Consider the following 18,381-nt stretch of genomic DNA (forward strand, 5'->3'; position numbering starts at 1 on the left):
ACTTTCAAAGGGCGTCGGATGAGGCTGGATGGGGTCACGTGGGATAAGATCAGGCCGGGGGTCACCTGGCCCAGCGTGGCCTTCTTGGCGCCCGTGCTGCGAGCTTGGATGAGGCCTTCGCGCCGCTCGTTGCGGTAGACCTTCACGAGGCCGTTCCACATCTTTATGTACTCATCAAGGTGGTCCAGCAGGTGCGCTGCATGGTGGTGGGGGGGGGGGAAACAGGTGCGCATTAAACAAAGAAAAAAAAGAATGCCTACGCATGGCTTCTGCAACGCTTTCCCAAAAGTGTGTAGGATATGTACCATGTAATCAGAGGTGCATGTGTCACCGTAAGAATACTACATAATATAGCCCGGCAGGAGGGCGACAATACAATTTTAAAAATTAATGCCTACTTCCTGCTCTAGCAAAAACATGACAATTTTTACGAAGAAAATTTAACATAAACTGAAAAAAGTGTGCAAAGAAGCGTGGAGAAAATGCATTCTCAAGACTTACACCGAGAGGCAGCAAGTGAAACACATGGATTAGGGAACGCACACACACATTAGATGGAGACACCCCTTAGCCGAGACCACGATGAAGATTTCGCCGATATCAGAGGAGCCAAAGCCTCTGTTGAATCCATAGGGGACAGGGACACTGTCCCATTCTGAAACCAGAGCAGAGAGAACCCCGACTGAAAGCGTAAGGGATGTAAACAGAGAAAAACAAACCAAAGGAAAAAGGGAGCCCTAAGGAGCCCCCCATTTGAGAGAGACCTCTAATGATATCAGCAGAGGAAAATCCCAACTCAGGGCACATGAGAAAGAGACCCCCCCCCCCTATAGTTATCAGAAGCAATAAACTATACTGCAATTGCAGGTGAAACGGAGAGATCCATACAAAGACCACAAGAGAGAGAAATCCTAAACAAGACTACAGGAGAGAAATACTATCAGTGACACCCACCCCACCCCCACGACTCAAGGCACACGAGATACAGATGCCTACTGATATCAGAGGAGAACAAGGCTCCCCAGTGAAGGCACTGGAGCCATAAAACCCCAAATGACAGAAGAGAGACACACACGCAAGCAAGCAACGCTATCGACGCCACGGCTGCCGTTGCCGCCACGGCTGCCGTTGCCGCCACGGCTGCCGTTGCCGCCACGGCTGCCGTTGCCGCCACGGCTGCCGTTGCCGCCACGGCTGCCGTTGCCGCCACGGCTGCCGTTGCCGCCACGGCTGCCGTTGCCGCCACGGCTGCCGTTGCCGCCACGGCTGCCGTTGCCGCCACGGCTGCCGTTGCCGCCACGGCTGCCGTTGCCGCCACGGCTGCCGTTGCCGCCACGGCTGCCGTTGCCGCCACGGCTGCCGTTGCCGCCACGGCTGCCGTTGCCGCCACGGCTGCCGTTGCCGCCACGGCTGCCGTTGCCGCCACGGCTGCCGTTGCCGCCACGGCTGCCGTTGCCGCCACGGCTGCCGTTGCCGCCACGGCTGCCGTTGCCGCCACGGCTGCCGTTGCCGCCACGGCTGCCGTTGCCGCCACGGCTGCCGTTGCCGCCACGGCTGCCGTTGCCGCCACGGCTGCCGTTGCCGCCACGGCTGCCGTTGCCGCCACGGCTGCCGTTGCCGCCACGGCTGCCGTTGCCGCCACGGCTGCCGTTGCCGCCACGGCTGCCGTTGCCGCCACGGCTGCCGTTGCCGCCACGGCTGCCGTTGCCGCCACGGCTGCCGTTGCCGCCACGGCTGCCGTTGCCGCCACGGCTGCCGTTGCCGCCACGGCTGCCGTTGCCGCCACGGCTGCCGTTGCCGCCACGGCTGCCGTTGCCGCCACGGCTGCCGTTGCCGCCACGGCTGCCGTTGCCGCCACGGCTGCCGTGACGCACCCTTGGTGCTGTGGTCGTCGATGAGCACGATCTCGGCGAGGTAGCGTGCGGGCGTGCGCTTGATGACGCTGTGCACCGTGCGCATGAGTGTCGACCAGCCCTCGTTGTGGAACACGATGATCACGCTGGCCGTCGGCAGATTCTCGTCGTAGTGCCAGAACTTGCACCTGCGTTCGAGAATGAGAACATTTGAGAATCAGAATATTTACTTAGACTGGAGGAATCCGATGAGCTATAAAGCTCTTTCGCAGATGTCCAGTAGGGGCACGGGGTAAGAAAGTTACAACAACAAACAGTACAAAAACATGATAGGAGCGCAAAGTATAGGAAAGGTAAACAAAATACTTAAAAATACAGACATACAACTTAGCTATTTTTGTCTTACTACGTAAAGCCCACTCAGGTATTAAACTTCTTTTCAGAAGCAACCTGGCCAAAAATGATAGCTCAACTAAAGAGGCTTATCATGTGCAGGACCATGAAGAAAACGGCGATAAATAACGTCAAGCACTTTGCCGCAGCAGATAGGGAGAAAAGAAACGCACCGGCCAAGAAGCGTGTGCAATAAAATAAAATATAAGCATCGATGCCAAAACTACGACTGCTGCGTACAATTTTTTGTAGTTTGTGCTCTACGGCTCTCCGATACATTTTCTGGTTGTGCCATGTGGTGTTGCCCAGCATGGGCGATGTCGCTCCCTCTTCGCCCCACATGCTGGGGAGCTCCCCATGTGCTGGGAGCACGTGGTAGCGCAAATAAAATATAGTCGAATTAAGTATTAAGTAATTATTGAAAAACCACTTCGGAGAGCCAAGGCCAAAACTTTGTTTCGGTAAGCCATGGAACATTTCTGCAGAGTTACCGAGTTCTAATAAGATAGCCACTCGCCCGCAAGTGAACAAGTTTGTGAAATTCAATTATTGCAACAATAGAAGTTGGCCGTGTTTTGAGTTAATAATTTATATGTCTTCATCACTTCCCCAAATTTTGTGCGTACGCAGTCACACGAATCTGAAGACCAATGGTACCACAGGCCCTGTCAAGCACGAGTTCGGCCCCTTGCGAGTTAATAGAGAAGTAAGAACAGCAACGCACCGTCAAATTTCTTGGAAGTCAGAGAACAACGCGTAAATCTAGCCTTGAAAGATCTACACACATTTCTCAAAAAATAAAATAGGGAGACATTGAGCGTTAATGGCCACTGCTGAAACGTTGGCCATTATATGTAGATTTCCATTTTTTAGGGCATTTTCGTTGAGGCTTGCATCGAGTTTTTGCGATTTGTGCTTGGCCACAACTGCCAACGCGTTATCATGAAAAACTTTGTTCGCTTTTAAAAAAAGGGACTCGTGGCGAAGACTCGCACTACTGAAGGAACGGCAATCATGATCGTTAGCACTGGTTGTTATCGACGCATCGTTACGTGCCTCATCTACATTTTATATAAAAATAATAAAACATGTGCAATCGATCATGACGTCACACTCTCAGAGGATAACGCAGTGCGAGCTTTTAAAAACACGTAGAGCAGACTGGGGCATTTGCTCAGGGTGTGAAAGGAGCGGATTTCGATATTCTCCTGCACGGTTCTCAAAAGCCTCGCGTGACACCGCCACCACTCAGCTTGGGCGCGGCGGCCAAACCGTTTGTGGCAACAACAAAAAATCCATTATGATATCATGGGGGGGGGGGGGGGAAATCCCTGCTGCTCTGGAAACAAAACTATACAATAATTTCAAAGAAGAAAAATCACTGAAAATAAAAGAGAAACAGCTGGTTCACAATCTGGGCTTGCAGTGCGTACAAAACGTGCGCTGGCAACTGGGCCAAATCAGCCGAGACATCCACAACGCACAACATTTTATTTAGCATCGCGCTTTGGGTGGCAGATTTGTGCCATTAAGCCGCCACGTGTTGAGCAATGAATAACATCGACTCGGACTTGTTATGCAAATTCAGCATGGGCAATGAACCCATTCAGAAGGGAACATTCTGCTGCGTAGGAAATAAAGTAATTATTGAATACGTTTTTTAATAACAAATTATTTCCAGCCTTGTAACTCAATAATTGTCGGGGCGACAGGGCGTTGTGGTTTGCGCAATGCACTCGGAAACTGGCGGCCACCCGAGTTGTATTTCCGGTCACAGCTAACATCAGTGTCAAGTGAAATCTGAACTGGTTTTTGTCACCCCAAACTTCACCAATACCGCAAGAACCAGCGAGCTAAAAGTAGGTTAACAACCCACATAACCGACACGGTATTCATTCAACAATTAGCTAATAAAAGGGCCGTTTTCACCAACCATCTTGAGTTTACAATAAGCACAGTCAACTCCCGTTAAGTCACGCATTGGTTGTGCAAGCGAAGTCGACTGCACATTTTTATTTGCGCCGCAACTAGCAGTGCCTCCATCCCAGCAACCCCGGCACCGAGCCCCTTCTGCTCAATTGGCAGGAGAAAAATTCTACAGCTGCACATTAGCACATGGATACCACACACACACACACCCCAACAACACAAACACACACAAACAGGGCCAGACATGCACAAAAAACACACGTGAAAGTAAATACACACATTCTATTAAACTTCTCAGACTTCTGGAGCAAATTCTGTTAAGCGGGCACCTATTAATGCTAGAACAAGATGTCACTCCACTGCTGGATTAAGGTATTCTCACACTACGAGGATCATGGGGGTTGTTTATGACCATTATTCACCACGAGTTTAAATCACCAAAAACATTTTCGAGCAGGATCATCACGAAAAAATTAAGTTAAGCTTTCATGGGAAAAAAAATCAGACATTTTTGCAGGAACACTGCCAGAAACGTAATGTGAGAGCACGTGCATTTCCCCGTTTCGGATGCCAGTGTGTGCGTAACTTATGCAGCTGTAGGGTGTGCAAGTGAGAATGGAGTGCGATTTCAAGATTTAAAAATATTAATAATAATGTTGGAGATGGACAGGTGTTGCATCTAGAGCTGGCACCGCTGAGATCCTGGTTTAAAATGTGGGGTTCGGACTAAAGTCCTGCATAGGGTCAGGTACCCACGGTTTACTCACGGGTGTGACCCACATAGAGGCCGGTTTTGGGTTAGGATAAAGATGTTTTTATGGCTGGCAACTTGGGTCACATTCATCGCAAGTCCCCCATGATGCACCAGACTCATTCGAACCACTATAAAAACATTATTTCAATTTACCATACAAGACATTATGGGAATAAGAGCACCCTTGGAAAAATATTTGTTGGTTCAGATCAGATTTTGGTCGGGTTGGTGTTGAAGCGGATTGCAGGTTAGGAGCTGCTCGGTCACGAGTTCGGGTCAGATCACGGATCAAAAAAGTCAGACCCGCACAGAACTCTTTGAGTGTAGTTCACAGAGTATGAATGAGTGGCAATTAAAGGGAACTCGAAATAAGTACTTCTGCCATGTGATCTTTGAGAGAATGTTCTTTAACATGGGATGGCAATACACCTCCTTCAGCCAGTTCCGAACAGACATTTCTTCACTGCATGGCGCGATGCCAACGAGCCAAATTAAAAGTGTAAATGGAAAACAACTCCCAAATATAGTGGGTACATAATATAACAGTGCAGTTCCACAATTCTGCGTGAATATTGCGGTCAATTTAAAGATCTGGATAATTTCTCATAATCATGAAAGTGGTGTTTTAATTAGGCACAGTATGTCAATCAAATTTGGACTGCCATTCACGTAGAAATAACGCATCCACGTTTGTTGGCGAGCGAGAAATGCGCACTATGCCGCAGTGTCGGACGTAGTGACATTTTTCATGTATATATGTATGCATGCAGAACTTGTTTTGTACCGTACAGTCAACCGTGTTCATCGGAGGTGCGGGAAATGTATTTGCATCATCGCCATCAAACATCGATGGCGGTGGTGCAAACAGATTCGCGTATGTGTCAAATCAAACTCAAATCGATAAGCCCAAATTTATACAACTATAATTACCTTCAAAATTACATCACGTATGTATCGTGGGGGCGGGGGGGGGGAATAAAAAAAAATCTTGCCCGAGGTTGCCTAATGTGTGAAAATGCGATGATAATCCTGCAGAATATTTATTAAGAAATACCATGGTTTCAACAGCAATAGATACTTTGAATAATTTTCCCACTATATCAGCATAAAGACATGTGGCTAAAATGTGCCTCCCAAATGTTTTGTTCAAATTTACTTACGGAGAGTCACTGAAGGAGGCCACACTATAATCAGCATACACCACAAAATGTTTTGCAAATTGTACAAATACACACACACACACACTGCAAAAAAATAGATATATAAATCTCTTGTCCTTGTTGGACATGACGCACTGCCCATGCCTGACTAATGCACTTCTTTCCATGTTGTTACATTGACGGCCTTGTTAATACGTCGGAGCCATTTAGTAGTGCATGTTTGCTAGGCTTGTTCGGCTTTGTTACATAGCCAACCACCCACCGCTACGTCGACTACTGACGAGAGCGCGATTGCACCGCAGCTTGCATTCTAATAATGCTCGCCTTCACAAAGCAGCGACCGCCAAGGGATTTTACAATTAGAGAGCAAAAGCAGCATGCCCGTGTGGAAATAGACGATGACGGCACCGCGAACAAGCCACGCTCGTGGGCCGGTGAACATATAAAAATTTATATAGAAAATACTGAATTCCTCCGGTATACAAGCGGGTGAATCTGCAGATTATGAACTGGGGTTGAAGGATAGTTACAGATTTGCTCGATAATTGTCGATGGAGTCGATTACCGGTTCCAAAAGCCGTGAAATTGAGTCAAAATTCAGGTCAATTTCGCGATTAAATCAAAAACTGATTGGCACGCGAGAAACGTTCAAACCGCTCGGCACGTTCGGATGCGATTAGTCAAGTGACAACCCTTTCCGTGCAGAATACATCACATATTCCACTGCTGCATGAAGACCTCGCCACATCATGTCAGTCATGCCGCTTGATTGACCATACTTCACCACGCTGGTTCGTGAAGGATGGTAAACAGATTCATCTTTTTTTTTTAAGTTGCTGTAAGTATCGATAAAACGAAAAAGAACATAACTTAACAACCTCGGTATGTACGTTTATCCTGAGAACGCCTCCGATTGCTCCACCAATTGCAATGATTGACGTGTCATGGGAAAAGCTTGTGATACGCAGTTAATGGTGAAGAGGTAAAAATCCTGAATATATTTCACCTTTGAACCAACAATTTGGCTCATAAGGCTCATCAGCCCTGGGGCCACTTATCCGCTCCACCATTTACAGTTTTAAAATTACAGATCAGATGGGATGGGGGGGGGACGAGCAAAGGGTGAGGAGATATCCAAGAGCGTACATCTCTCCCGGTATGACCAAGCATACAAAAACATTATCCTCATTGAAAGTACGAGATTTTGGCACAAAACTCCCTTTAGGTAATGTGTGTATCACGATGGGGCAGCACAATGCTTAAAAAGCAAGCAGATCTGATGAGCGCTGTTGGTTACGTACGGTGTGAAAAAAAAGTTCAACGGACATACGTACATACAGAAGGGTACAAATTCAAATCTCGGTTGAAAGACACTAACCGGCATTGTTCCAAGTAAGATAAAAACGACTATCACATCGGTGGAAGTCAATTGTGGCTATTCCTGGGAATATGGAATTCCCATCACCGAGGACTGGAAACCACAGACTTCTAAATGGGAAAATTCCAGGACTGATTTGCATTGGGCTGTTTGGCCAATTACTTTGCGTATTTATATACTTGTGGTGGATGAATAGTCACATGTGCAAGTCACAATGATGCACAGATAGCCCGAGCAGTATGCAGCAGAACTGCTTGCTGTATTGCCTCGAGGGTCGGTGTCTCATGCAGACGCAGACTCCATTTGTGCTCGATCCACCAACCCCGACCAGTAAGTGACTGGACTATTGGGGGTGCGAGACACCTGAACTGTCTTGAGGTCAAGAGGTCAAAGGTCAAGAGGTCCTCATGGTCAATGCCGTTGATGACTCCATAACTCACGAACCCGCATCCTTCTCCAAAATCCCGCAGTTGCTGCAAGGTCAACATCTGATCTTCAAGGTCCACTTATAAATTCTCACACCATCTGGTTTATGCTCTTCCGCTTTATCTCAGACCTTTGGGTGCCACGTGAAAACCCGTCTCGGTAACCCCGCCCCTCCATCCTGCACACGTGTCCCACCCATCTCAGCCTCCTTCCCCGCCCCCATTACTCCGATAACAAATCGTTGCCAAGTTCTATTCCAAGGTTCACAACAGTCGGTGATGCGTGCGGTCCTGTTGTCAATCCACGGCGAGATGAGAGCATCCCCGACGTTATGGACAACAACGGATTTTTCCTGTTAAAGCTTTCTGGGTGAGATTGCGTTTCGCTGGGGATTACAAACAGCATCAATCCACACGATTGCCAAAATTGTGAAGAAGTCTTTCCTGTTCTTCACCGCTGCCCCCCCCCCCGTCCTTCGCACTTGTAGGCACACAGCGATGATATCACCTGACCAGATTTAAGACTGAAGACAGGAAGATGTCTTCGCAATACTGGAAATCACCTGATGATGCTGGTTGAAAAATTACCAGCGAAACGTCGTACTCGAATTGTAAATGTTGTGGGTTTGCTCTCCAACAGCAGTAACAAATTGGCACGTTTTTCTCACGTGTTAAACCTTGCCTGTGGTCGAGTGGAAGTGGGTTCACGACACATTTCCGCGATCGAACCCAAAGATAAGTTACCGTGAATAACATTGTTCGCGAAAGCTTTTGTGTTAATACTCGTGTTAAGGAAATGGATTTTGCTGGACAGTCCTCTGCTGCCCACCACATAGCCACGCAGACTCGCAACAACCTACCTGCACATGGCAGTCACCCATCCAAGCACTATCCACCAGCCACAACCCTGCTTAGTTTCTGTGATTTGATGGGATCGGTCGGATTCCAGGTGATATGGTGACATTATACAGGAGTCTTGAAATGTGCACGGAGGTTTTCTTTTGCTTTTTAAAACGTAAAAGCCCACAAAGAGGGGGGGGGGGGGGGGACTTGCTTTAAAACAAGTTGTTCTGTGGAAACCTGTATGCAAATAAGAATTAAGTCAGACCCAACCGCTGTGCTGCACGCAAAGATAAATATATGCAAGGCGCACTCGCAAACGCCCCCACAACCAAGCAAAGCCACCGCTAAGGTTGTGCCACGTCGTTCTAGATGCAAACAGGAAACTTTCCTGCAGATCTCGCACGCCAGCCAACCAGCAGAGCCAGCCCAGTCATGGATGACTGCCAGAGAGGGTATTACATGGCTAATCATTAGCGCACTACACACTGCCTTATCGCTGTGCAAACAACATCGACTCCTCTTTAGGTGGCTCAGTGTCCCTCCGCAGCCCGACCACGACCTGGCAAACGCAAATCGACCTCGGCAAATTGACCGAGCATTGTTGAGAGACCATGCTGCATGGAGTTACGTCTTCCAGGTGTATCCTGGAGGAATATGTTTACATATACATGTTTGCGTATATATTCATAAAGGGGGGTAAAAACTTTTGTTGCACTCTCACCCTGGACCCCGGTCACTTTTACTCTGAGAGGCTCCTATACCTGTACAAGTAGAACCCTTTTTTTGGTCAATCCATCGATGGACGAGGGCCACTCCACAGGTGGTCGTGGGAGTTACTCGACCAAAATTCACCGCACTGGTCAGTGTGGTTAGTGGGGGCCAGGAGGGTACATGTGTAGCCACGATGGCGAGACGTGAACTGCCTCCCCGCATGGTATAAAGGTCGTGGGTTCGATCCCGACCCTGACACCAGCTGTATATTATATTTATGCGATCTAACACAAAAAAAGCCTTTTATGGATATTGGTCGCAAAAGCCTATGTGTTAAGCTTTATATTTGGAGGTTGCATGTTCTCCCCATGGTTGCGTGGATTTTTCTCTAGGTTCTCTGTTTTTTCCCTCCACCTTTAGAAACATGCACTTATGAGTATTTGGTTGCTCTGTATGTATGCTATACATTTACACCACATGATAAGCCACTTCGTTGAGCTATCGTTTGTGGTCAGGTCACTTCTCAAAAAGAGCTATGTAGCTCAGTGGGCCTTAGCTGGTAAAAAAAGAGTATTATTTTCCAGTGGCGAGAAAGAATGGAGTTATATTCGAGTGCGTCGAACTGTATTTTCTTTACCCACGATGCTCCATAGCAAGGCGTAAATGAGTTTGTGTACGACACTGCACTTAGCATTGCAGTCATTTTAAGCTCTCCTCAACTTAGACGAGGGGCAGGCCAGGTTCATAACTGCTGGGAGTGTAACGTCGAACCGATTAATCCACATCGATTCGAGTCTCAAGTTCACAACACACAAATCGAACCACCTGTGTAAACATCCATTATTCTCATTTTGTATGGGTTGTAGGTAATGGGTTCATGGGACTCCCCCCCACCTCCATCCTGCATAGTGTGTAAAAAAAGGTAAAAATTATCTTTGATTAAATTACGACCCTCGAATCTGAGCGATGTATTAAATTACGAGCTTGCGATAGTGAAATGACACACCTCTACCAAAAACCACTGTTGGTACCCAGAAATTGAATGTACATGAAGCAACAAAACACACCCTCCTTTACAATACAGTACAATGTGGATTTATATAGCGTCTAAGCGTAACTGCGTCTCCTGACGATGTCCAGATACTGTGAGAATGTTTATTTTATAGAAAGAAAAGAGCCAGTCAGTCAAAGCCAGAGGCCAAGGTTGCAAGTGTGAGCTTGAGCAGGTAATCGGCAGCATGAACGGCTAGAGAAAGGGATTGCTAAGTTATGTACACTAACCGAACAATGAACTCTGATCTCACTTGACCAAAAACAGCCACTATGAACACTCGTCGCCTTTTCTTTGGTGCAAAACTGTCAATGTGGCACCAGCTACGTTCTGGCCAACCGAAGACAATTAAACTATAGAGAAACTGTACTCAAGGCGTGCCCGCTTTGAGCAACCTGAAAGGTCACCTTTGCTTTACTACCAGTGCTGAAAAACAAAAATGAAAAAAAAAGAAAATCAGGAACTGCTGCTCTCTGAAGACACACCGGAGCCATTTGCACAATGCATCACTGCACTAATGCTGGCTTGGAGAAATTTCACTTGCAGAGTCACCAACGCCATTTCGCCACTGTGGCGTCCACGGTGGCAAAATATTAACTACCTCTCCTCGTATACAGGAGGCCGTGGGTTCAATCCCGACCCTGACATCCCAGAGGTCGCAATCGGGTACCCGATACCCGTACCCTACCCGATACCCGGCTACCCGTACCCGGCCGGGTACGGGTACGGGTACCCGTTTGCGACCCTGGTGCGGCCAGGTACGGGTACAGAATCAAAACCCGTTTGCGACCTCTGTGACACCTGTATATTTGTAGTTTGCATGTTCTCCCGATGGTTGCATAGATTTTTCTCTGGGTCCTCCGGTTTTTCCCTCCACATTTAGAATGACACGTTTAGAGTATTTGGCCGCCATGCATTTCCACATAAGCTACTTCGTTCATCTATCATTTCTGTTAGCCAGGTCACTTCTGAAAAAGAGCTGTATAGCTCAAGTAGGCCCTTACCTGGTAAAATAAAAAAAACTTATCTTAGTAAACAGTCAGGTAAAAGTATTTCCATGGAGGGACAGAAATTAACTCTAAGATAAAGCCAGGTGAATAACTGACACGCAGGTGAATGAATACTATGGAACATGATCTATATTTGTTAAAGGCTTAGACCATGTGGTAGTTTTAAGCCAAACTTCCTGTCATTAAGCCTCCACCACCCGACAAGATTCTCACTTTTTTAATAAATATCTTATTTATGTATTGGTCAAATTCGAATCAATAAAGAGTATTACCGGTGGCTTGAAACAAACGTCGGATGTTGATGTCAACTGAAATTACCATGTGTTATCCCGCTATATGTGTGGGTTTTCTCCAGGCAATCCCGATCCTTTTTACAAGTGTGTACAAGAACAACGACTTTGCTTGCGACAATTCCCATGCAAGAATTAGACATTTGCATAGTGAGGTGGCCAGCGGGCTCAGGAGTCAGAGCAGTGAGCCCTCACCGTCGCCAAGCTCCTGGGTTCAAATCCGGGTTTCAGCCACCTGTAGTAAAACCGGAGTCTCAGCCAGGTGATCATCAATAACTGTGTATATATATTATAATATATAGTTTTTCCTTAATTTAGTAAAATTCTTAATTTAAGAATAAATTATATATTATATTTTACAATCATTTCACAAACATTACTCTGTAGCAGAGTGTGCTGATGAAAACGTGGCCACTTGAAGGGATTTCGGAGGCTCTCTAACACACAGGTTTGCAATGCCCCGCGAGACGCTCCAAGTGAACAAATAGTCTCGTGACACGACGCCGAGGATGCAACCGACCCAAAAACTGGAAAGACAAAAATAAAATAAACCAACCAAACCACAACCGTCTACTCCGGCAGCTGCGAGCATGGTAGGGGGGGGGGGAAGCGTTAGCGACACTCACTCTTCGTGACGGAGTTCGTTGATGGAGCGGTCGAGCGACACCTCGTCGCTCGCCACCATGTTGAAGCCGAACTCCTTAATGCTGGCTGGCACCAGCTCCTTCTTCTCGGGCGACAGCACCACCGGATTCCCCTCCTCGCCGGGGCCGCCGGGCACGCCGGGGGCCTCGCCGTTCGGCAGCTCGAAGTTGCCCAGGACGCCCGGCTTCAGCACGGGCGCCGGGTACTTCACCTTGTTTGGCTTGAACGTTAGGTACTGCTTGTTGACGGCCCGCTTGTGTTCGGCCGCGTCGCCCCTTGGATGGAAGCGATCGAGCGGTTCTTTGTCTCCGCCGCCGAGACCGTCGCCATCCGGCTTGGGGCCTGGCGCTTCACCGTCGCCGGGCTGTTCCCGCTTGTGCTTCTGGCGACGGATGTTCTCGAGATTTACCTCCAGCCCGTCCACGTGCGGCCAGGGGATCACGGGTCGGAATCGATCCTCCTGAGGCGGCTTCGGAAGCTCGTTCAGCTCCCTCTGCTGCTGCTGCTGCTAGACACGCACGTCCGAGGCATTGCGGACACAAGGATATTAATTATCAGGGCAGTGCTGTTAATTAACCATGCTGCTGATACCACTGAGGTTCATGAATTACCAAGGCAGGGAATCGCAACGGCAGGCCTGCTGCAGATGGCGAATCCAGTTCAAGGTTGCCACATTTGAGAAAAAGCTTCTGGGAAACATTAATTTGGAACAGAGCGCAGAGGCTGATTGATTAAGTGTTACTAGCTTTCAGCGATGTAAACACACACGCATGAACTTTAATGATATCCAAGTGGAAGTCCACGGAGACAAAGCTCACTTTTAAAAAGTGTGGGGGGGGAGCTGTGGGTGGTGATCCTAAAAGCCTGAGATAACCAAAAGATGCCAGTACAGCAACATTTATCCTTGTTTTGAGAGTTTTGAATGTTATTCCTGCACGTGTGGATGTTTTCCGGGTACTTCCTTTTTCCACTCACTTAACAAAACAATCATAAATGGAATTGGATAAAGATCTTAATGTGGTCAGGCCCTCCTGCAAAACAGTCTTGCAATTCACGAGGCTCTGTGGTTAAAGGGAATCATATTTAGTTATAATTTCCTACACGTAATAATTAATTTGCACACGAATGCGCTCACAATACGATAGAAAAAAAGGCATGTTCGCTAAAATAAATGAGACATTCCAAATAAATGACCTGTGAAACATTACAGGTACTGTACAGCAAACAGACCAAGCACTGTTGCATTTCACTCACCATTGCTGGCCAGCTGACATTACACAAACAACATATATATGCCATAGGTAAATATTGGAAACCATTTGCCAAGAAACTTTTTTTTGCTAAATCTCTTTATCCTGCTTAAGAGTGCAGTGGCGTGATCTTCAGAGCAATGAGCAAACTGCTTAAGTGTCCATGAATGCAAAAGTGTACACGCGGCAGCCCCGACAAGACCGGCTATAACTGGGATGAAGAGGGAATGAAGTGGAACTCGAGGACTCAAACAAGGGCTCCATTGCCACTGCATGAACACAGTACGCACACTCTTCTGATGGTGAAGTGGCATATACAACAAACATTACCGTGTATATAACTGTATACACAGACACTCAAAAAGTTTAAAGGTACACGGAAAATAACTATTCTTATACTCGGGGCATGAGGAGGTGGTGGTGGCGGAGTGGGTAAGTGTGCCGTTCGACGAACCTAGCAACCCGAGTTTGATCCCTGACCACAGCTAACAGCAACGGTAGGTGAGGTCTGACCTGGGTCCTTGATCCATCCCGCCTTCACCACCCTGCACTGAATTTTTTTTGTTCTTCACCTGAGGACGGCTGCTTGCGTTGTGGCCGAAACGTCGTGAGAATTATTGTATTGGTTTATTTTTATTATTTTATTATTTCCCTTCTACGTGACTTTACCGAAAGAACCAAGAAGATGACACCCTGCACTGACTAATGTGGTGAAGTATGGTCAAACCACCCCTATTACGGAGACGCCCGGAGGAGGCCTTCAATTAGCACTTGACAAAAGGCTGTAAGTTAATATATACTGCACTTGACTCTGGACAATATCGTAGCTTGATATCGAACCTCAACCAGTTTTCTTGCAGTCTTCTGCAGGGAAATGTAATATCACTCAGGCCACTTTTTTATAACCAGGTGCAAACAATTCAGGTAAATTGGCGGTTTTGTTATGGAAGGAACATGGGGGGGGGGGGGGAAAGAAATGCTGGGTCATTATTTGTATCAAATTTCTCATCCATGCCGATGTTGCTGGTGGGAGAGAAGACATTGTGCAATGCATAACTGTGGCAGAGCAAAACAGGTTGAGAAAAACATTAATAATGACTGTACACAGAGCAAAAAAAACCCCTCCCTGTTCAGCACCAAGTTGGGAATTATGCATCTACAGGGCACAGAAGTAATAAAAATTGGTATGCCTATGCGGACCACATGCAGCCGTTGTTCTTAATCATAACGCAATCCCGTTTCAATCGGTTACGGGAGAGTTAGATGTGCTCAAATGTTATAGAAACTGCAACTACCGTGAACATCGCAAGTAAATATGTATTCTCGTCAACCAACCAGCAATGACCAGCGTGGGTGGGGACGTCTTCCACGACAGGTCGCCGCGTGGCGATGCAGTGGGTTTACAAAAGGGCTTCTTACTTGACAATTTTTAAACGATACATACCGAACAGGATATGTTAAAAAGGCAGTTTATATAAAGATAGTGTTTTACCCGCAAGGCATACCGGTTACACGTGCAGGGATTTGAAACATAAATATAGACAAATTATACAGATTTACCGGTACACTAAAAAAAACCTTTTCAGCAAAATTAGCCTTCAATTGGCCTTTACAGTACATTCCGTGGACAGTCAAGAAAGTCGATGTTTTAAAGACCATTCTCCTGCATGTTTTGAATGCCATATAACTTGAGGCCACTATAAGTTTCCTTTGCGGTTTGGGTTTCTAAACAATTAAATGGCTGTACTTAGCATCATAATCATCATCAGCCAGTCATCTACTGCTGGAAGAAGGCATATCTTAGGCTCACACCCCATCTCCCTAACTTACGTTTACAAACAAAAATCTCCCAAAAGCTACAGGTCCATCAGATCTTGGACAAAAAGCGAATTGTGTGGTTCCGAGTGGGGGGGGTGGGGGGGTTTCTTCTTAAGTCAAGGACGCGTTTATATAATGTATAATAACAAGTTATTAAACTTTACATTGGTGAGTATTCCGACACGTTCTAAACAGGGAGGAAGAGATGGCAGGCAGGACGATGATAAAACGACGGAGTGTGGAAACCCAAAAGGTAAGAAACAAGTCACGGCTGGACCCTCCTCCATCAGCAACAACCACCACCACCGTCGCCAGGTAAACGCCATGGGGGAACGCAAAACTAAAAGAGGCAATCGGTATTTTCTTAAGGATTCATTAAACAAGGACAGCAACAATGGGTTTCGTCGTGCGCAGGGAGGGCTTGCTTATATGGTAAAAGTGTAACCATGGCGAGGCCGCCAGAGGAATTGGCTGGGGTTGGCATTCAGCCAGCAGTGGCTAGATCAAGGCTGATTATCGATACAAGTTTAATAAATAAATGACATGCCAGTGATCACCAGCCATGATACATCCACTGCTGGCATAATCATATAACATTAGCACATAATATCGTACACTTAAAATAAATTACGTACGAGCAAAGCGACATGATTGCAAATCGATTTTTTTCGCGTATAATTTGAAGGAAAAAAAATGCATTAAAGCAAACGTTGATCTTTTAACGCAGAGAGACACATTGTGTCAACCTCACCGGCTCATTTCGCCCAACCCCAAGCCGACGGCCTGCACGCAGGCTGCGGCCGCTTTCCACAGGCAAAGCCGGTTTCTCAGAGGCGGACAACCAACAATTGCCTACAGCGGCGTGATCATTTCATCAAATAAAGGTGTATATATTTGCGTATTAACTGCACAGTGAAAGAGGAGTCAACAGACCTGTTCTCTTGCGTCTTGCCGGGGCGGGCTGTCCCTCTGCCCCGTGAGGGAAGACCACAGCACCAGCAACACGAAGAGTGTGAACCCCGTGATGACACTGCGCAGAACGACTCCGACTTTAAGTCGCATTTTAATTCACTTCGCTATCAGCCCCCCCTCCTCCTCCTTCTCCCTTAAAGTTTCACGGCGAATGACGAAACGGCGTTATTTTACGAGACGTCAAAATAAAAAGGAGGGGGACGTGGGAGAGCGAGGAGCGGGCAAAAGTGTGCGCGCCACCGCTGCCGAACCAGGCACATGGAGCGTCCACGGAAGGGCAACCGGCGCTTTTAAACGCCCTGGGAGGCGCGATGCTAAATAAGGACCCCCCGTCCATTCCCTACCATTGCTCTCACCCCGCCCCCTCCCAAACCGCCAGGCGGCAACAGCGGATATTGGGGGGTCTTTATTTGGCATGACCTAAATCGATTGTATTTGCTAGAGCGGATTAGCCGGGCGGCGCTCATCGTGCAGGCTGCCAATGCGGCGTATGTGTTGTAGGGAATGTTAGAGCGTGTGTGACAGGCGTCACACGTGGTCACATACCTGGTCACGCTTGGGGGTGTGGGTTGGTTGAGATTGATGCGTAAAGTTGGATTTTTTTCTCTCCCTAACCTAACGATACGGCGTGCAAACACGCAAATAAGGTGGTGTAATTTTGATTTAAAGCTTTCGTGACTGCATGGATTAATCTTCTTGGTTCTTTCGGTAAAGTAACGTAGAAGGGAAATAATAAAATAATAAAAATAAAACATTATAAAATACAATTCTCACGACGTTTTATTATTTCCCTTCTACGTGACTTTACCGAAAGAACCAAGAAGAAGGCGGTGTAATGTTTAGCGAGCTGGGCTTGAAATATTGGAAGCCAGCTAGTTCGATCTCCCGGCACGGTATATGAAACAATGGACACTGTTTATTCTATTGTTTAAACTCCACCCACCTCTGTCCACCCAGTAGTATATATATACACACACCTGGGGTAAAGTGTAGGTACTTCGACCTCTCCCAAGATCTCTGGCTAGCGTGGAAGAGGAGGCCAAATACCCTCGATTGTGAGTACCTTGAGCTGCCTCTAAAGTGGGGGAGGTTACCTAAGGAAGCCACAATTAGTCTCAAGACTCCTCTTCAAGAGGATCCTACTTTGGGATATTTAGTAAATTACTTGTTTTTGTATTATCATGCGGTAAAGGTAATTCATGTATTGAAGAAAATGCTCACTTCGAGCCTCAAGGCTATTTTTTTCAAGAGGGTGCCGCATTGCGATATTTCGGCCGATTTCATTAATCAGAGTTTGGCTTCATGTAGGAGGTGATGACCCATACAATGCTAGGGGTTAACACTCACAAGCTGTACACAGATCGGTGCGTACATAATTTTTTCTGTACTGCCATCTACATGGCCAAATCACAGCCTCGCAGGGTTTGGGAATTCTGCTTGATCTACCAACTCTTACCTCTAAAGTGTGGGACCACAGGCATGCGCTACCACACCCACTTTTTAATTCTGGGCTGGGCTGTCTGAAACTAGTTCGTTTGATGCTTCATTGGTAAAGGGAAAAAAATACCTGAAGAACATTCGGGTCAAGCGAGGTGGCTGGGTGGCTTAGAGGTTAAGGCGCTGAGCTGGAACTGCTTAGATCCTGGTTTAGAATATTAGGTCAAACTCGAGTATCAATTGTTACAGGTGTTTGGACTCAGCCCAATCACCGATGAATTGTCTACAGATTTGGCTCTGAATTTAGATTTTTTTTAAAATATAGAAATGATAAAAGTGTTATCTTACGTGGCAGGATGGATGGCAAGGTGTTAAACTCTCTGCTGTTGGAGTTTGCGTGTCTCTCTCCCCGTGGTCGCGTGGATTTTTCTTCGGTTTTTCCCTCCACATTTAGAATCAACG

General features: G+C 47.0%; 1 protein-coding gene across 3 annotated transcripts in view; it reads right to left on the bottom strand.

The window, feature by feature from the left end:
- GALNT7 (polypeptide N-acetylgalactosaminyltransferase 7) overlaps positions 1 to 16,840 on the bottom strand; it is a 32,342-nt gene extending 15,502 nt beyond the window's left edge. For 2 of the 3 annotated variants that reach the window (XM_078864973.1, XM_078864975.1), the window contains exons 1-4: positions 16,444 to 16,840; positions 12,424 to 12,950; positions 1,875 to 2,041; positions 66 to 196 (exon numbers count right to left, since the gene is read on the bottom strand). In XM_078864973.1, the coding sequence (XP_078721099.1) occupies positions 66 to 196; positions 1,875 to 2,041; positions 12,424 to 12,950; positions 16,444 to 16,572 (954 nt within the window). In that variant the 5' untranslated portion in view covers positions 16,573 to 16,840. The remainder of the gene's footprint in view (positions 1 to 65; positions 197 to 1,874; positions 2,042 to 12,423; positions 12,951 to 16,443) is intronic. The other variant, XM_078864974.1, reaches the window with a different exon arrangement.
- Positions 16,841 to 18,381: the final 1,541 nt, after the last annotated feature.

Source organism: Lampetra fluviatilis, chromosome 19, assembly GCF_964198595.1.
Source record: "Lampetra fluviatilis chromosome 19, kcLamFluv1.1, whole genome shotgun sequence".
Taxonomy (NCBI): domain Eukaryota; kingdom Metazoa; phylum Chordata; class Hyperoartia; order Petromyzontiformes; family Petromyzontidae; genus Lampetra; species Lampetra fluviatilis.